The sequence below is a fragment of the Mytilus trossulus genome, chromosome 4 (genome assembly GCF_036588685.1).
Source record: "Mytilus trossulus isolate FHL-02 chromosome 4, PNRI_Mtr1.1.1.hap1, whole genome shotgun sequence".
NCBI classification, from domain to species: Eukaryota; Metazoa; Mollusca; class Bivalvia; order Mytilida; family Mytilidae; genus Mytilus; species Mytilus trossulus.
In genome coordinates, this window is record NC_086376.1 from 81,830,903 (window position 1) to 81,848,941 (window position 18,039).

The 18,039-nt window shown below is 30.9% G+C and overlaps 1 protein-coding gene across 1 annotated transcript in view; it reads left to right on the plus strand.

The window, feature by feature from the left end:
* Nucleotides 1-18,039, plus strand: part of LOC134716114 (1-phosphatidylinositol 4,5-bisphosphate phosphodiesterase epsilon-1-like) — a 73,394-nt gene that overhangs the window by 8,889 nt on the left and 46,466 nt on the right. Inside the window, exons 4-6 of the mRNA XM_063578889.1 lie at nucleotides 626-780; nucleotides 3,506-5,053; nucleotides 5,638-5,709. Of these exons, the coding sequence (XP_063434959.1) occupies nucleotides 626-780; nucleotides 3,506-5,053; nucleotides 5,638-5,709 (1,775 nt within the window). The remainder of the gene's footprint in view (nucleotides 1-625; nucleotides 781-3,505; nucleotides 5,054-5,637; nucleotides 5,710-18,039) is intronic.

Here is an 18,039-nt window from a genome sequence, read left to right on the forward strand (position 1 = left end):
ACAAAACACAAAAAAAAACATAAATTCTTAAAAGAATTGTCTTAAGAAATCTTAATTCTGTAATAATTTAGGCTGTTTTATAAAATTAAGCATGGTACAGAGGGAAAAATAATTTGAATATGCTGCTCATGTTGGAGTGAAGTACTATTCTTTCATAAGCTTCTAATTTGTCTACAAAATCAAGTTCAAAATACCCTAAAATCATAAAATACTAAAAGATAAATTTAGTAAATGAATAAATCCAGAAATGAAGAATACATGTATACGATTATTTTGTTATTCACTCCTAAATACCTCAGTGTTCTTATCATGCTTATGGTATTGGTCTGGGTTCCATCTCAACCAGATCAAACCATGTAGCAAGTTTGAGTAAGGGCAAATAATGGTTAACTAGGATTCAGAATATAATGTCTCCTTAGGGTGATATGTCTTTCCGTGAAATAGCATGTTAAAAGAACATCTTAATTATGACTGTCTCAACCAAAGCAGATTCCATATTCATTTGCATGTTTGCCAAGGTACACTGATACTTTTAAAAAAATTGCTACTTGGTATTATATAAATCCATTATCATCATCTTTATCTTATGCACATGCAGTAAATGACCAATTTTGTTTTGTTTCAGCATTTGAAGAGAATGAATTAACTAGCCATCTTAATGTTCACTCTCCTGAAGACAGTTTTATAGAGCTCATGGCCATGGGACGTGCCAAAATGTGGAACAGTAGAAACCACCTTCAAGCTGCTTCTTTAGAGGGTCTGGTTGCTGAACTCATTCAGGTATAAAATAATATATAATAATAGCTGTCATAGCCTTTCTCATTAACAAAAATACTCTGTGAAACAAAAACAGATACAAATTGAAATAGTTGTACCTTGAAGAAAGAATTACAGATTTAAAAAATAATATGCATTACTCTTAAGTTAAAGCTGAGAAAGAAAGATTTGGATAACTTATAATCAGACCTTTGATATTATGTCATATTTCCCAACACAACGTGAAACATTGTTGAGGGGGATAGTACCTTTATTAGGACTCTGGGATTGGATGTTTTTAAGCTCAGGATTTCAGGATTGATCCTTTCGAGATCTGGGAAGTCTTTTTTTCGGATTTCTGGATGTCGGGATTTACTTTATTTAAGTTTGGGACCTCGTGATTTCGTTTTTTTAAGCCCGGAGTTTCAGGATCAGGACCCCTCCTATCCCCCCTCATTGTTGCCAGGTAAAAACTGACAACAGCAAATGAGGTTTTACATGTTTCCATATTACATTACAAATCATTTCTTTTATAATTTATAGTCATTATGATTTGTATTTTTCACATTTAAATGGCTTTGGTTAGGATTTGTATTGAAATAAATTTCTCAGAGCTTTTTAATATTATCATTACTATAAAATCTTCAACTGTTAAGCATGAATGATACAACACAGTTCAATATTTATTTTAACATAAGGATTCTGTGGACTCTTAACAAAAAAACATGCCAACCTATATCATGTATATAAATGTTATATATTGGTCTCATAAGAGTGATTCACTGTGAAATATGATGATTGTTAGTACATTGTAAATGATGGTGATAGGACTTTAATTGGAGAATCTGTCATACATATCCCTACAGAATATACAGAGAGAAAAATAGATCATAAGCATTCACTTCCTGTTGAGTGTACTTCAGGCTTTTCATATGCATCCTTGTAGATATAATATATGTCAGATAGAACCATTTAATAAAAAGCTCTTCTTATAATTCTTAAGGGGGCTCACGGGTCAAAATCTTTTTTTTTTTAATATAGGATTTCTCTATATTTTTCTATAAATGAACTTTATTTTATACCTAATAGAAAAATAAAATAAAAAATTAGGGTCACTGATCATTTTCGCTCACAATCTGACTTTGAAAGAAGCATACATTTTTGTAGAGGGAATTTTTTTCCTGTTGAACTAATAGGAGAAATAGAGGTAATGTGGAAATAAAAAGAACTAAAGTAAAGAAATTGCTTTAATTTTACAATTATTTAGTTTATGTACAGCTTATTTGAAAACAAAAATAAAATATAGGTCACAGATGAGTTAAAAAAGGTATTTCAATTTTAATGCTAAAAAATGGCATTTTTTTCACTACAGGGAGATAATTTTCATCTTTTTCAATGATATAGATATTTTAAAAGTCATCTGGGGCCAAAACGATCGATTTTTTAGGTTGATTTTTGCACCATATCATACAGTAATAACTGATAGTGTAATAAAAAAAGATTGTAATGAAAAACAAAAGTTTAATTTTTCGCTGAAATTTTTGTACTGGCGAGCCTCCTTAATTTTTGAAAGGTATAAATATGGTAATTGACAAAAGAAATAATTTTTGAATGGGGGTCTTTACATAAGCTTTCATATGTTTATTCAAGTAACAAGCTATTATTTGAACTTGGAATTATTTTCAATTATGGAATTTGCATAATTTCTTGTGTGTAAAATTTTTAATAAATTCCATGTTTATTTGGTATAATAATCTTTTGAGCGGTTTATAACACTTTCCATACAATGTATTTTGGTTAGATAGTGTTGTGCGCGGCACAGTACATTCTATTGAAAATATACTATTTTCTTTGTAATAGAAAGTGTTGTGCGCAGCACAGAACATTTCAGTACAGAATAAACATGGAATTTATTAAACATTTTAATAACAAGAAATCAAGCAAATTCCATAATTAAAAATAATTCCAAGTTCAAATAATAGCCTGTTATGTGAATATGATAATATGTATGTATATCATCTGGTTAGCTTCTATACTTTTATCTTTCAGAAACAGTTATTTTCATATTATATACCTGGTCATTGACCTCATTAACCTCGCTGGTCAGTTGTAAACATAATAAATCTAAATGTCATCATATTTACACTTAATTTTGTTTGTTTGTAAACAACATGAGAACAACTAAAACAACACTGGTCGTATTGATGAACTGCTTTTTAACTGTTACAGGACAACAATTAAAAAGGATTCTTATCTTTGTAAAATTTCGTTCATGTTATTTTGGATATTTTGAGTATAAACATAAAACAAAAATGAGGGTATATCTTTTTGGAAGCCAAGAGTGCTAAATGAGACGTTTATCTGTTACCAATAAACAAATGAACAAACTGAAATCCCTTATAAGCAATGTTGATTTAAACACCTTTCATTTATTTATACCAAAAAAAGCAACCAATATATTGTAAAATATCATCAAAAAAATACATGTATGACACAGTCAATATTCATGATATTAGAACCTATTTTCATTGATTTGGTGGGTACATGGAAACTACAAAATTAAAAGAATAATGAAATAGGTGGCTTGTATACAAACTCTTTGCAAAAACACAAAATCAAATAACCATGAAAATTGTCACCCATTAACAAATAATTAGTAGATATATTGTAAGTTGCATTGATTCAATCAATTAAATAAATAAATGCAAATTCTGTTGTTTCTCATTTTTTCTTATTTTGTATATTCCAGGAAGCTGTGATAGAAGAGAGCCATGACGATATTTCTGCCTTAAATTACCAGTTGTCTTCCTCCGTGGATCACCTCCCCCGTCATCCAGCCAATCACATCTTGTCGCCTGTAATCTCACCAAATTGCTCATTGGAATGTATAGTTGACACTTATTCAAAACCATTTTGTGAAGTTTTGTTAATGGGACTACCAATGATTGTTCATCCAATTATAATTTTACGTCTGCTTGCTCACAAACTGTTTGGGAACATGATCAGAAGAAAATCGTTATATGCTGAAACCAAGTTAAAACCACCAAAGCCCACTAATATTGGTCAGATAGACATGTGTCCACCACGTTCATTACACCATCATAATGAACCGCCAAAACATGAACCAGAAGTTAAAAAGGAAAGTTTAAAAAAGAGAAAATCAAATCCCAGAGATTCAGACATGGATTCACAATCATCATTATGTGCTGAAAAAGAATTTACAAAACACAATGGCATTTACTCTAAAAATGGAAACACCTCATTAGCATTACGAGCAATGGGTCATAGTTTAGCTAATCCATTTGAATCAAGTATTCCAATTAATCAGCAGAAGAGTGACAGAAAGGGTAGCTTCCTTGAAGAAAGTCACCACAAAGGCCATCATCCTGCCCATATTTTTGCCTGGCAGCATAGACATTTATTATCTAAATCACAGGGTAATGTTGCCATAGATAGTTCAGAAACACTTCCGCTCAAAGATGACGATACTGATAGTTCAAGTTCTTCGTCAGTAACCACATCAGATGTTGATATTATGGCATTCCAAAGGGAACTTATTAATCTTCCAACGTTTGTGATGGACACACCATCAGATGTTTCGCCTGTTTTTTCTAGGTCAAGTTCTGTTCCAGATAATCTTGCCTCTCGTTCCAGTATAACTGACCCAGTACCTGGAATTAGTTCAGACATTCTGCACCGGGAAAGGGGAGGTTCAGACCATGAGGTTTATAAAGTGCCAAACTCACCATCATTTGTGACAATTCATACACCGGACAAATTACATTTTAATTTAATAGGCGATTCGTCAACTGATCCAAAAGAGAATGCATTGTCTAACATTGTTGTAAGATTTGAGCCTCCGCCATCGCCCATATCTAGTGCTAGTCAGAGTCCACAAAATTTTGATTTTCCAGCGCCATTTGACATATCAAAATTAGGTGAACTATCAAAATTAACTGTTGCCACTGACAAGGGAGTTAATACTTCAGCTAGTGGCAGTCATTTGATGCCATCACCCACGACCTCTGTCACGTCATCAACCACAACAGGTCACTCCAACACTTCACCTTGGTCACCAACGGCAACCACAACTCATTCATTTGTTCATTCAGAAATTCCAAGAAACCACCGTGGGGTGCTAAAAGTGATAGAAACTTGGATTAATGTATGCAGTAATGATTTAGACTGCAGTAATTTAATTGTGCATGAGATGAGAGATTTCCTGCGTAAACTGTCAGTATTGGGACATGATTATAAAGCTTGGTGTCACAAAATTGGTGCTTTGTTACATTTAGAGGTATGTTTTGTTGATACAAACACAGGCCCTTCCAGTAGTGTTTGGCTTCTTATAAATTGTGTTATCTATTTGCTTGAAATTCCCTGCAACTTTATGTCAAATAAAAAATACATCTAATTAAAATTGCTCAGACCCACTACTGCTTCAGGATATTCATTTGCTACTGAAAAATTAGTTATTCCTTTAATAAGTACATGTTTGGATGATAGCATGCAACAAACTATTGTTATTTCACAATACTGCTACAAGGCCAGCAAAATATTCTTGGATTTGAAATCCTATAGAATGAACCCTAAATATTTGTTGTATAGTGTAAAAGCTACATACTATCAAACTTGCCTTGTAAAGACAATTGCACTTAGGATGGGAGATAACTCAAGGTATTTAGGCAGGGATATTGATAAAACATTTTAGTAATTGGATTTTCTTCTTATCAGTAGGAAAACAATTTATTTGGTTGTACTGTATCCTCTCTGATAGATGCATATTCTATTGTTATGTATTATTTATTATTTTGTAGTTTTATCATTATTTATAATGATTTCTTGGAATTAGAGTATGTATATATTTTAATTTTTTTACAGGAAAAAAGTGTTGCAAAACAGAGGACAGAAAATACAGATGACCCAGAGTATATTAAAGCCATGTACAAAAAGGTATCTTAAATATATATATATATATATTTTTTTTTTGGCAAAAGTAAAATACAACCATTGCTTTGGCCTTGAACATGGTTTTCAAGATATATTTCAAATTTATCTATCATGTCTATTGTCATATTTTAGCAATCAAAAAAATATTTCCAAATCTGCAGATTTCTGTAATGAAATAATGAAATATCTTATGACATATTTACCCCTAACTCTTTATATTTTCCTTGGTTGCTGCCTTTTATATTTTCTATTTTATTTGATTTTTTCATTCATCTGGCCTTTGTTTTTATCCTATTGAATGGGTTCACATTTTTCCATGTCTGGCCTGTAAAGCCGATTGTATTGTTTCATTTTTCTTATTGTCAAATGCCTTATAGCTGCTGTTGGATAGTTGTTTAATTGGCAATCATATCACATGTCCTTATTTCATATTCATGGAATTTGTCTAAAGCATTTGTTCTTTTTCCATTGTCTATATAAAGGTTGTCTTGTTGAATTTGATTTGTTTCTCAAGCTAGTGTACTCTATTTTAATATTTGGGTTATACATGTATATTTTCAGAATTTTGTTGTCAATACGAAATAGAAGACATAACTATTGTGGCATTAGGAAGAAATGACATTTTGAATTATGATCGTATCATTATATAAACCATTTGATGATATAGATCAATGATTTTTATGCCCCACCTACGAAAGTAGAGGAGCATTATGTTTTCTGGTCTGTGTGTCCGTCCTTCAGTTTGTTCGTTCGTTCTTTTGTCCGTCTGTCCCACTCCAGGTTAAAGGTTTTGGTCAAGGTAGTTTTTGATGAAGCTGAAGTCCAATCAACTTGAAACTTAGTATTCATGTTTCTTATGATCTTTCTAATTTTATAGCCAAATTAGACTTTGGTCATCAATTTCACAGTCCACTGAACATACAAATGAAAGTGCGAGTTTCAGGTTAAATTTTTGGTCAAGGTAGTTTTTGATGAAGTTGAAGTCCAATCAACTTGAAACTTAGTACACATGTTCCATATGGTATGATATTTCTTATTTAAATGCCAAATTAGATTTTTTACCCAATTTTGGGGTCCATTGAACATAGAAAATGATTGTGGGGCATCTGTGTACTTTGGACACATTCTTGTTATATTCAGTCTACAAATGTAGGATGCTTTTTTGAACTGTGTCCATCCTTTTGTTATAGTCTATAGGTTGGAACATCCAGTAGTCAACAGTATAACACATCATGTGATAATTACTGGTATTGAAGGTCATGAAGGTCATGAAGGTATAAGTCCCAAGTTATTGTGATACATGGATAACAACATATTTAGCACTTTAATAAATCAAGATGTATTTTTAAAAATTAAAAACACTGGATATACTTTATTGTCCATAATTACAATATTTTCACTCTGATCTTACTGGCCATTCTGGCTTATACTTTTGAAGATAATAGCCAGTACCTAGGTGACACTTGAACATATTAGGTAATGATGTCATGTATGAGTGCATTCACAATTTTTATGTCCATTCATGTCAATTTATCAATGAAAAGAACATGACTTCAAAACATTTTGTCTGAAAAAAAATAATTTACTCACTATTTCATTTATTGCATACTCTCAACAAAAAATATTATTAAGACAAATATCAGATATTATTGTATAGCAATATAATATTTCCCACAGAACGTAACCAAAAGTTAGCGTGCAATAAATTCTGTTATTGCACTAGTGCAATAAATCTTCAAAATTCATGACGTCATCAACGTTTAAATCTTAGTTTAAACCAATTTTTACTTTCAAATATTATATTGCATGTGGTTGCGAGTTCAAAATATGTTCTACGAGGGACAATATTCCCCAATATTCATGCAATAACCCTTTTATTGTATAGCAATATAATATTTGAAAGTCACTTGATATTGTCTTGAAATATCAGCTTGTCCTTGTGGAGTCACTTGATATCATCTTGAAATATCAGCTTGTCCTTGTGGAGTCACTTCATATTGTCTTGCGTAATAAAGTATTTATCAAAACAAAAATACTATTCTTTATATGTATATCTAGAATTAAAAAAGGTAACAAGTCAAAAATGTATTTATCCAACTCAAACCAACCAAGATGTTTTCAGTCCAAATAAGCTGGTTACAATTGTTTTGATGGACAAACTATAAAACGCCTGTTGATTTACGATAATAGTTTGAGTATACAAATTATTGTATAATTGAATAAGATGAAAGCTGCAAAATACACACTTGGCCATAAATGTCAATTATATTCACATAATTGTCTGTGTGGTCATCAGGTGTTAAAGTAATACACCAATTCTATAACCTCATATAATCAGTCAAGCGTGAAATAAGATAACTGTCAGAATCTGTCAGAATCTACCTGAAGATGTCTTTTTGATGGCTGTAACATCAGGTCATCTGAGGTCAGAATTCAGAAACTGTGTTGGGAATGTCCAGTGTTTAAGAGGTGCATCTTAACACTGCTAAGGAGTCCTAAATGCACTAAGGACTTATAACATGCCACTCAGGACTAGATGGGGTGCTGTTACATATAATTTCTTTTCATATTATGGTAGAAATTGATCTTGTTTATTTATGATTATTTTTCTATAAAAATTGAAATTTATGCATTAAATATCAATCTCTAACATAATATGTAAAAAAAAATACACATTACAGCACTTCTTCTAGTCCTTAGTGGCACTGTATAGTCCTTAGTGCACTAAGAAGTCCTTAGCAGTGTTTAGACGTATACAGTTTAAGTAAATAAAAAAGATCCTCTATTACAGTAATTGTAAACATTTGCTACTCCTGCTAATGAAGAGGGGAGACCAGCAATCTTTTAATTATGTAAATACCCAGTATTAGCTGAAAAATATTGGTTTATGACTTTAAATTATTTGAATCAATTGAATAAGAGGTGCATTTGTGAAGGGTGATATATAAAGGCATTATATCTGATGTTTTTAGATCTGTGAATGTTAGATTTGATGCAGATTGTTAATGGAACAACTTGCAATTAGCAGCAAGTTTTTAGTAACATTAAGGATTTAAATACATTCAGGAGGTAAAAAGGATTAGAATCTAGCAGTATGATTATTCATTTTTTACTATACAAATCTTGATAGCATATGTCCTTGTGTTTTTGTGTATCTGCCCAGAAGATATTTTTCTCTTTCTGGCTGAAATTCCAAGTTCTTTTGACAACTCATTGATTTTCCATTGTAAATTAGTTGTTTGGTTCATTTCTCAGCATATTGAAAGGGCAAATAAGGGTTTTGAAATACTTAGATGAAAGGTCCTCAGATCACCTCATTTTTCCACCTTGTAGTGTTTTTAAATGCCATAAAAAAGTACTAAAAATAAGAATTTTAGACAAAGAATATATGTTTGCAAAATACATTTTCCATATTAATGTATCATTCATTTGTCTCGCAGTTCAAAACTTTCATACCTGCCAACTGTCACTATTTGTGGGGGATTTCCCCCATGGAGTCTCCCAAATTGAAATTTTGAAAGAGCAATTTCTGTCCACAAAAGTTTAAACAAAACAATTAATTTTACAATGACATTAGGCTTATAAAAGTATGAAGAAGCCAAAAAACAACATGAAAATGTATTTGCAGGCCCACTTAAAGGTTTTTTAAGACTATGACAGCCATCTTGCAAGCAAAACACCCATGGACATTTTGAAAAATTGGCAGGTATGAGCTTTCAATAGTCCTTTGTACCCCTTTATATACAAGTTCAATAATTCTTAACTTAAATAAGCAGAAATTATTTATAAAGAAAAATGAAAAGGTAAAACAAATTGCACATGAATGGCTTAGATCAACTTCACATAAATCTTACAATAAACCATTTGTAATTCACTGTGCAATAATTAGAGGTAGTATATATTCTTAATTTGAAAAAAAACAACATAAAATACAAAAATGCTGAGGACAAAGAAGTGTTCATGCTGATAAAACTATAATTTAACTGATTAGTTAATTAGTAGCTTAGCAGACTAATAGTAAGCTCCTAGGCTTATGATAATCTAATCTTTTATGTATGTTAGTAGTAATGACAAAAACTGTGTTATGGGCAGCTATATAATTATCTAGAAATGCTTAATTTGATACTAAGTTTTGTTCCCCTATGTCAAGGACAAATAAAAAGAAATCCAACTACCTTACCATCAAATTTATGCTTCCTTTATAATAAGGCTTCAAGCTTTTTCCTTACTACATAGTGTTTCCCCTATCACCTAAAAAGGGCATGATAACTTAATTGAAAAAGGGCATCTACAGCGCACAAAAATATATAAAAGATGTAGTATATCTTGACCATTTTCAAGCTGTTTTATTTTAACTATCATGATCATAATATTACAATTTGTCACCTGGCTTGTCTTCAAAATTTTACATATCTCTCTATACATAAGGTTCATCTTCTATGGTTAATTTTTTTAATTTTTACAACAGTTTTCCACTCTGCATATTTCTGCCATTTTTTCCATCTGCATATTTCTACCATCTTCTACCAGAGATATTTCTACAATTTTTCAACTTTCAGACTTTTCTATTAAAATTTACTTTTTTTCATCAGGCAATTTTTTTTCAATTTTGTATACTACCAATAATACCTTTGATTTTACACTATAGAATAAAAGACAAAAGGATTTACAATGCAAGAAATGTTCAAAGATAGACAAAATTTCTCCTTTTTTCAGTTCCGCCTTTTGATTGGGTTTTGGATGTTTTCTTCATGGTATTGTCTGAGGCCTCAATGGTGTAGTTGTATAAGTAGTTGAACTTCTGAATCATTAGCCTGAACTTCTGAATCATTAGTCTGAACTTCTGAATCATTAGCCTGAACTTCTGAATCATTAGCCTGAACTTCTGAATCATTAGCCTGAACTTCTGAATCATTAGTCTGAACTTCTGAATCATTAGTCTGAACTTCTGAATCATTAGCCTGAACTTCTGAATCATTAGTCTGAACTTCTGAATCATTAGTCTGAACTTCTGAATCATTAGCCTGAACTTCTGAATCTTTAGCCTGAACTTCTGAATCATTAGCCTTTCAACAAAGATGTTGTGAGTTTAAGTCCTGAATGTGGCAGGTTCACTTAACCCTAATCTTAAGTGACTAGGATTAGAAGTTTTTCTACAGGAGGACATTGGTACAGTGTAGGAAATCAAATTTCCTCCACCTATAAAACAACTTCGAATAGCTGAAAGTGGCACAAAACACCCAATCAACCAATAAATGCTGTTGTCTGACCTTTATTTCAGATTACGATTTAGTGCCACTTAATTTTCATTTGCTTAATTAAAATTGGGACTAAATATCATTCATAATGGAAATGGAAAATTGAAGCAAATAAACAACATTAATATTACAGTAACTATATAAAACTGATCAGCAGTCATTCTAATTTCATAATCAAAAGAATTATTTTATTTAATTTCTATTTATCAGATTTTTCATTATGATTACATTTTACCACCACTTTTCGGAAATCAATAACTTGTCCAGAACTCCAACTGAAAATGTGGATTTTTATTGCTATGTCTTTCGGAAAGCTGGTTTTGATGCCCTTCATGAATAAACATTGCAGTAACCTTTATAACTTTGTTTTGAGATGGTGAATTAGTTTTGTAAGCAAAGATGGTTTGCACATGGTTTTTGTCGACAAAGTTATGTAATTGGGTTCAATTAATTATGAAATTACTATCTGTTATAGAGATAAAAATGAACTCATGTGTATTATCATTAAAATTATACAACAAAATTTGCAATGCAGCTGGCCTAGTTTTATAATAGTTTTTAATGACACACCAGGAGACTTTTTTCTTGTTTTATAATTAGTGCCAACTGAGTTATCTTAAGCTAATATTCATTAATTAGATTGGAATTTTTATGGATTGTTTTTTTCTTTGTATTTTTTTGTATATGTGTAATATGAATATGCTGTTTTATTCATCTTGGAACGGTAGATTGAATTCTGATGGAATAAACAAAATTATTAAGGTTAACTAAGATTCCTTTTTGAACTCAAACAAAAATTGAGTGATTTTCTGTTTGCAGTTCATAATAGACTTCAATGTTACATGCTACCGAAGGAGTGTTGACCATGAAATAGAGTAAAAATTCCAAAAATTTTATGGATATAATGTTTATGAATTCATTAAAGAAATTATAAAGAAAAATAAATTTATTACAATGAGCGAAAATTAAACATTATATAACATGGAAAAATATGGAAGAAAGAGTGACAACTAAGTTTATAACTGTAGACTTGTGAATTATGTGGATGAACATGTTAATTGTTTATTAGTATGTAAAACAATACCTCTTTACTTATGTAAAGATAATGATTTGAATATGTTATCCTCCAATAAAGATCAAAACAAGGGACATTACTGGGTGATTGATGTTACAGTGTGATTTATAGAATGTAGCTTGCAGCATTTCGTAGGGTCACAAGTGCGATAGAGTGAAGAAAACTTGTTGTTCGATTTAAGATGCTTATAATAAAGTGTTGGAAATGGAATTTCTGGGACTCTCAATTTTTGTTCAAGTTTTCCTAATTTAAAACAGATTGCTGTACGTTTTAAACTTTTTTAATAATTCAGTGCAGTTAAGATGAGGAATTTTGAATTTATTTTTCATAGACTTGCTGAGATTTTTCAATCTACAAATTTGAAAAGCATAATGTTATGTAAATTTTAAACTGAAACTTTTAACATGCAAAGAATTTCGATATAATTCTATTATATACTTATCACCTTGGACAGTATGTGACTTTTTTTTGGGACGTGGAGATATATACAATTTCTTTTGCAACAGAAATCGTTTAATATACCTTAGAAAATATATGACCTAAAATAAAAATGAAAATGGCGAGAGATATCGACAGATTCTTTCCAGGACATTTTATGGGTGATGAAGAAGTGATCGAAGCACAGAAAAAGTTAAAAAAGCATCTTCGCCGCAATATGAGGCAAATTAGCCAAAGTCTAGATAATTTGAATCATATTGGATCATTTTGGTATTATGGACATTCAAACAATAAGAATGGACAATATCCTAGCTTAATCAATCCCGTAATTCCATTAGGCCATGTTCAAAGCTGTGTTCAAAAAGTGCTTAATTGTCGAGCGAATAATTTCTGTAACTCCACTGAGAGTTTACCTAGATTTCATTCCCCATTTTATGACTTGGAACCAAGGATTGTAAAAAAGACAGCCTTGAAAGGCTTTGATGAGATGATATTCGATGAAAAAATGAACAGGAAAAGGAGGAATGGCTTAGGAATAAACGTTGTCACCCGTAAACCAATACATGTAAGTAATATTAAATATATTCAATGTAAGAAGAACCACAAAATATAAGTAAAATTAAATGTAATTCAATCTTTTCAAGTGAGTTCTAGTTGTTCTATCACAATTTTCTTAAGTAAATACTGTTAGGTTTCACTTGACCAACTAAAAATCACTATTTGGTAAGAGGAGAATTCTTGTCCTTCAGTGTCATAATAATGAATAAAATATATACTTTTAAAATAATTAATAAAAATGTTCTTATATTAAAACAATTTAGTTGTATAGGCTTTACTGGGAAAGCATTCCGTAAGGATGCACTGATTGAACTTTGAAATAAAAGATAAAAGTCGGTCTGTTATGTAATTGTTTACATGTTGACTCCTCAGTCAGAAATATCAGAACTGAAGACCTGTTAATTTTTATGAGCAATTGATATATGAATTTCTTTGCTGACTTATTTGAAATATTATCAATTAAGACAAGATAGAAATTTAAAGATTGTCTTTTTATTGTCAATTTTTAATGATAAAAAAAGACTATATCTCTCCTTTCAAAACCAGTTTTGTTTGTTGTCTATAGTACAATTTCCAGCCTGAACTGTTTCAACTTGAGGAAGACCTATTGATTTTGAGGTCATTCTGTCAAAGATCAAGGTCACAGCAATAACCGATGTACTGAAATTCTGGTTTTTCATCAAATATATATCAAAGATAGTATGATATTGCCCATGTGATGAAAAAGACCTGAAATTATGTTTGAGGGCTATATGTCAAAGGTCAAGGTCATATCTTTTGAACTTAATTCAACACTTTCATCCCATATCTTTTGGAGACTGCCTCTTGGAAAGAACAAGACATATATAGATTTTTGGAATTTGATTCAGAAGATCAAAGGTCGCAACATCTAATAATTAGGACTTTGGGAAAAGTTAATTTCAGCCTTTGCATACCTGCCAACTTTTGAAAATGCCCATGGGGGTTTTAGCGCGCGACAACAATTTCAAAGTTTAAAATTCTTTGCGACGACTATTTTGCGCGTGCTGTTTTGTAGTCTAGAAAAAGTGTCATATTTGCATGATTTGTAAGATGAGCTTACATCCCTTTTTTTTAAGTTTATTTGCATGATTCTAGTTATTATATCAGCAGAAAATATGAACATGTAGCTGTAAGACCAGGAATTATTTTCATGTGTAAGGATACTAAATAGTTGTTGACTTTTCCAATTTAAAATTATACACAAAGAAGGACCTTTATCAGGTTGGGAACAACACATAGGGATCCCCCCTCAATGTTAGGACATTAAAAACCACTTTTAAAGTACAAATGTTGTAACATAATTTCATTTATGTATTCAATCATTTAAAGTATAATGTACTATTCATTATTTTTCACATGGACCCCAACACCCACATCAACATGAGGAATCCCTTAAATGAGGGACTACCCTTAGTCAAGGGGTCACTCTTGTAAAAAATAAAATAGAAAAGTGTAGATTTATTAACTTTAAAATGGGAAATTCTGACATTATATTTGGAACAGCTTTTCTAAATGAAGAGTCCAATTATTTTGAATAATAAAGAAGATATAAGGCCAAGAACATATCAAAATTCTTGGACATGTGTTGACCATATAATACCAGATAGGTCATAAGATGTAATAGGAAGTTCTTTGGGAAAAGTTTCTTCAAATAATATGCATATGAATGTGTGCTCATTTCATGCAAATATGACACTTTTTCTAGACTACAAAACAGTACGCGCACAATAGTTGTAGCAAAGAATTTTAAACTTTGAAATTGTTGTCGCGCGCTAAAACCCACATGGGCATTTTCAAAAGTTGGCAGGTATGTGTTTCTTCTTCTACAAATTCCTTAGGGTTGCAATTTGTCCAATGCATTTATGGTAACTCTGTAATTTTTTTGTGCATTATACATTATTGATATGTAATTATATACCGCTGCATTGACAACAACACTTAAGTAAACTGCATCCTGATGACGCTGAATCTTCACTGATCTAATCAATGAAACATGTGGAAAACAAAAAATGCAGTTTACTTAAGTGTTGTTGTCACTGTAGCAGAATTTGATATATTAACCCTGCATACTATCTGGTATCCACTTAAGGGAACTCTACCAGTACAAAACATAGGAGGCGTTGGTTCAGCAGCTCTTTATTTTCATATGGAATAGCAATCTCTTTTTTCATTTGATTTTATAACAGAGCAAATCAGGGGAAAACTAAATTCATATTAAATATTTAAATGTCTTTGTTAAGTTCTTGCATTGTTTTTGTCACAATTTCAATTTTCAATGTAAACAAAATCTTCTATTTTAGCTTTTCTGTATTTTGTATTAAGTTTAGTATAAATAAAATTATAAATGGAAACATATTTTTCTAACAAATAGTGGAAAAAGTTGAGTTCACCTTAAAAGGTCTATTATCAGTCAAAAACATATTTACTTATTATACAATATCCCTAAACCCAGCAGTCAACATCTTAATTTAATTCAAAGTTTAAGTTCAAAAGGAAATCTGGTATTTATTTACATATTCAAATAGCAATCTATGTATAAAGCCAATGAATGAATTGACGTCATGTGGCTTATGACGTTGAAAATAACAGCTGTAGAAAATATTACATATACAGACTCTACATCAATCTCATAAGTTGGATACTTGCCACTGTGGACACTAAAATAACTTAACTTTGTCAAATACACCGAATAATATCTATTAGATATGTAATAAATTCTTTTCTCTGTAGTCAGAGTTGTCATTCTTCCTACCTTTTATTCATGTCAGTACGTTTAGGTTAATGCATATTTCATATGCTTGGTTAAAAGTTATAAACTTAAATTCTGTCATAGTGTGCATATTAGGATGTCCTAATACCAAAAACTAGTACTATTGATGGTTTTAGGTTCATCTCTTTAATTTATAGTTGATCAACTTGTAAAATATTTCATAGCTAGTGAAAGAGTAGCTAGTGCAGGTATTGCAAATGTGCTTTGTAACCATCCAATTCCTGTAATTGGCTTCCATGAGAAGGTTTGGACACTTTTGAATACTGATAAGGAACTGATTATGTATAGTAACATGAAAAATTCACTTCTGTACTAATGAGATTAAGAACAGCAGTGCTTGTCTAAAAAGTAGAGGAGTTAATTTATACACCAGCATGTGGGGTTGTTGCCTCTGTCTAAAGTTGACCTTGAAAATATAAAAATTAGTAATGACATTTTCAACAACATGTTTTTTTGAAGAATGTTTTTGAAGTTAGGATCATTCAAATATAGTTTACAACATTTAAACAATTTTAATCATTTTTAGTGTAGTCTGATTTGATTAAATTGGTTGAGCTACAAGTATTCCGGAGCTACTCTGTTGTTTTGTCTCTTGCTAATATTTGTCTTTTTTGAATTCTTGGAGTCTTATTCTAAAAATAATTTCTCTTGGCTTTATTGTCAAAAGTAGCAGATTTCTCAATGATAATAAAACATACATTAAATTCTAAGTTTACAAAAGATATAATGATTTGTAAGTCAATTCTGTACCTAAGAATATGATATCTGTCTGAATGTCACCTAGAAACAGATCTTTAAAGATTTAATTGATCATCGAATTTGATAAATTAGTCTTTTGACCTTTGACTCAGTCATGCAGATGAAATTGATAGAATAGATCTGTAATTCATTCATGTTTTTGTCTCTATAAATAAAGTCAGTAAGTGTGAAGGCTGACTGACAGTAACAGAAGTCTGTCTGTGAATGAGGTGTTACAATCTTGTACAATAGGAATAATAGGATGACACTGTGATTTATTTTGGGGGAAACATAAGAACCTAATTATACATGTACCTGTTTTCTTTCAATATGTCAGATATATTTTTATTTTGTAAAACTTCTTTTTTTTTTTTTTATTACATATGTTTTATTTTAAACAGAGTATGTTAAAAAAGATATACTAGGTAAAACCAAAATGTTATGTTGATTTCAATAGCAATTTTTATATCAGGAGCTGTCAATTTTGATTGATTGGTGTTTATAACCCTACTTCTTTGTGTATGATATTTGATATACAGTTATATAATGGTACATCTCATTTCTATGGAGATTATTTGGCCCATCTACTTAGTGATGGTCTATTGACATTGAAACTTTTTTTTAGTTTACATGTACCAGTATTAGTTTGTGATAAGGTCAAGTTATGGCCTACAATCAATCTATTTTCCAGTACATACTTCTGAACATGCTGAAGTCTATTAAGATTTCTACTAATTTATTTGCATGGAATAAGGGAGATATTGGGTACAAATCAATAAAACACTAGAAATCCAAAATCCTAATCAAAGCAAATAAAGACATCTAGAAGTAAACATTTGGCTTTCAGTGATAGTCAAGTGTAGAACCATATGTCAAGCTGTCAGCTGATTGCACAGTCAGGAAAAGTTGTGATGGTTTATAGAAGCAACCAACCATCTGACATTAAAACCAAAGTCCTAAAAAAAAGATAGAAAACAGCTGACATTATTCCTGAATATTAACAGGCAAATCAATATGTGGCTGGGTAGACATTTTTTTAATTCCCCTGAGACTTACATTAGTTCGGCATTATGTTCAGGTGACTGGCTGTCTGCCGTCTTTAAGTACAAAGGTTCTTTATGATTAATTCTTAGTTTATATATGCCAATAAGGTTTTTTTTCTAGATATCATGGTTTTCTGAACATGGAAATGTGGTACAGTGGCAGGGTATCCATGTATTTTTTATGAAATACCATAAGCAAATTTTGAGGCAAGAATCTATTCATTTGTAGGAAATTATGTTATTTTATCTGTTCAATGCAATACTGTTTTTACAAATATAGAAGGTTTTTTTTCAATTACACAAATCGTTACTAATAGCCTAAGAAGGGGTGACAACTCAAATAATTTAATTTTGTAAAGGAGCGTACAGTAAAATTTTCTTTTTTATAATATTGCAAGACAAAAATATGCAGACCTAATTTTGAGAGCTTCA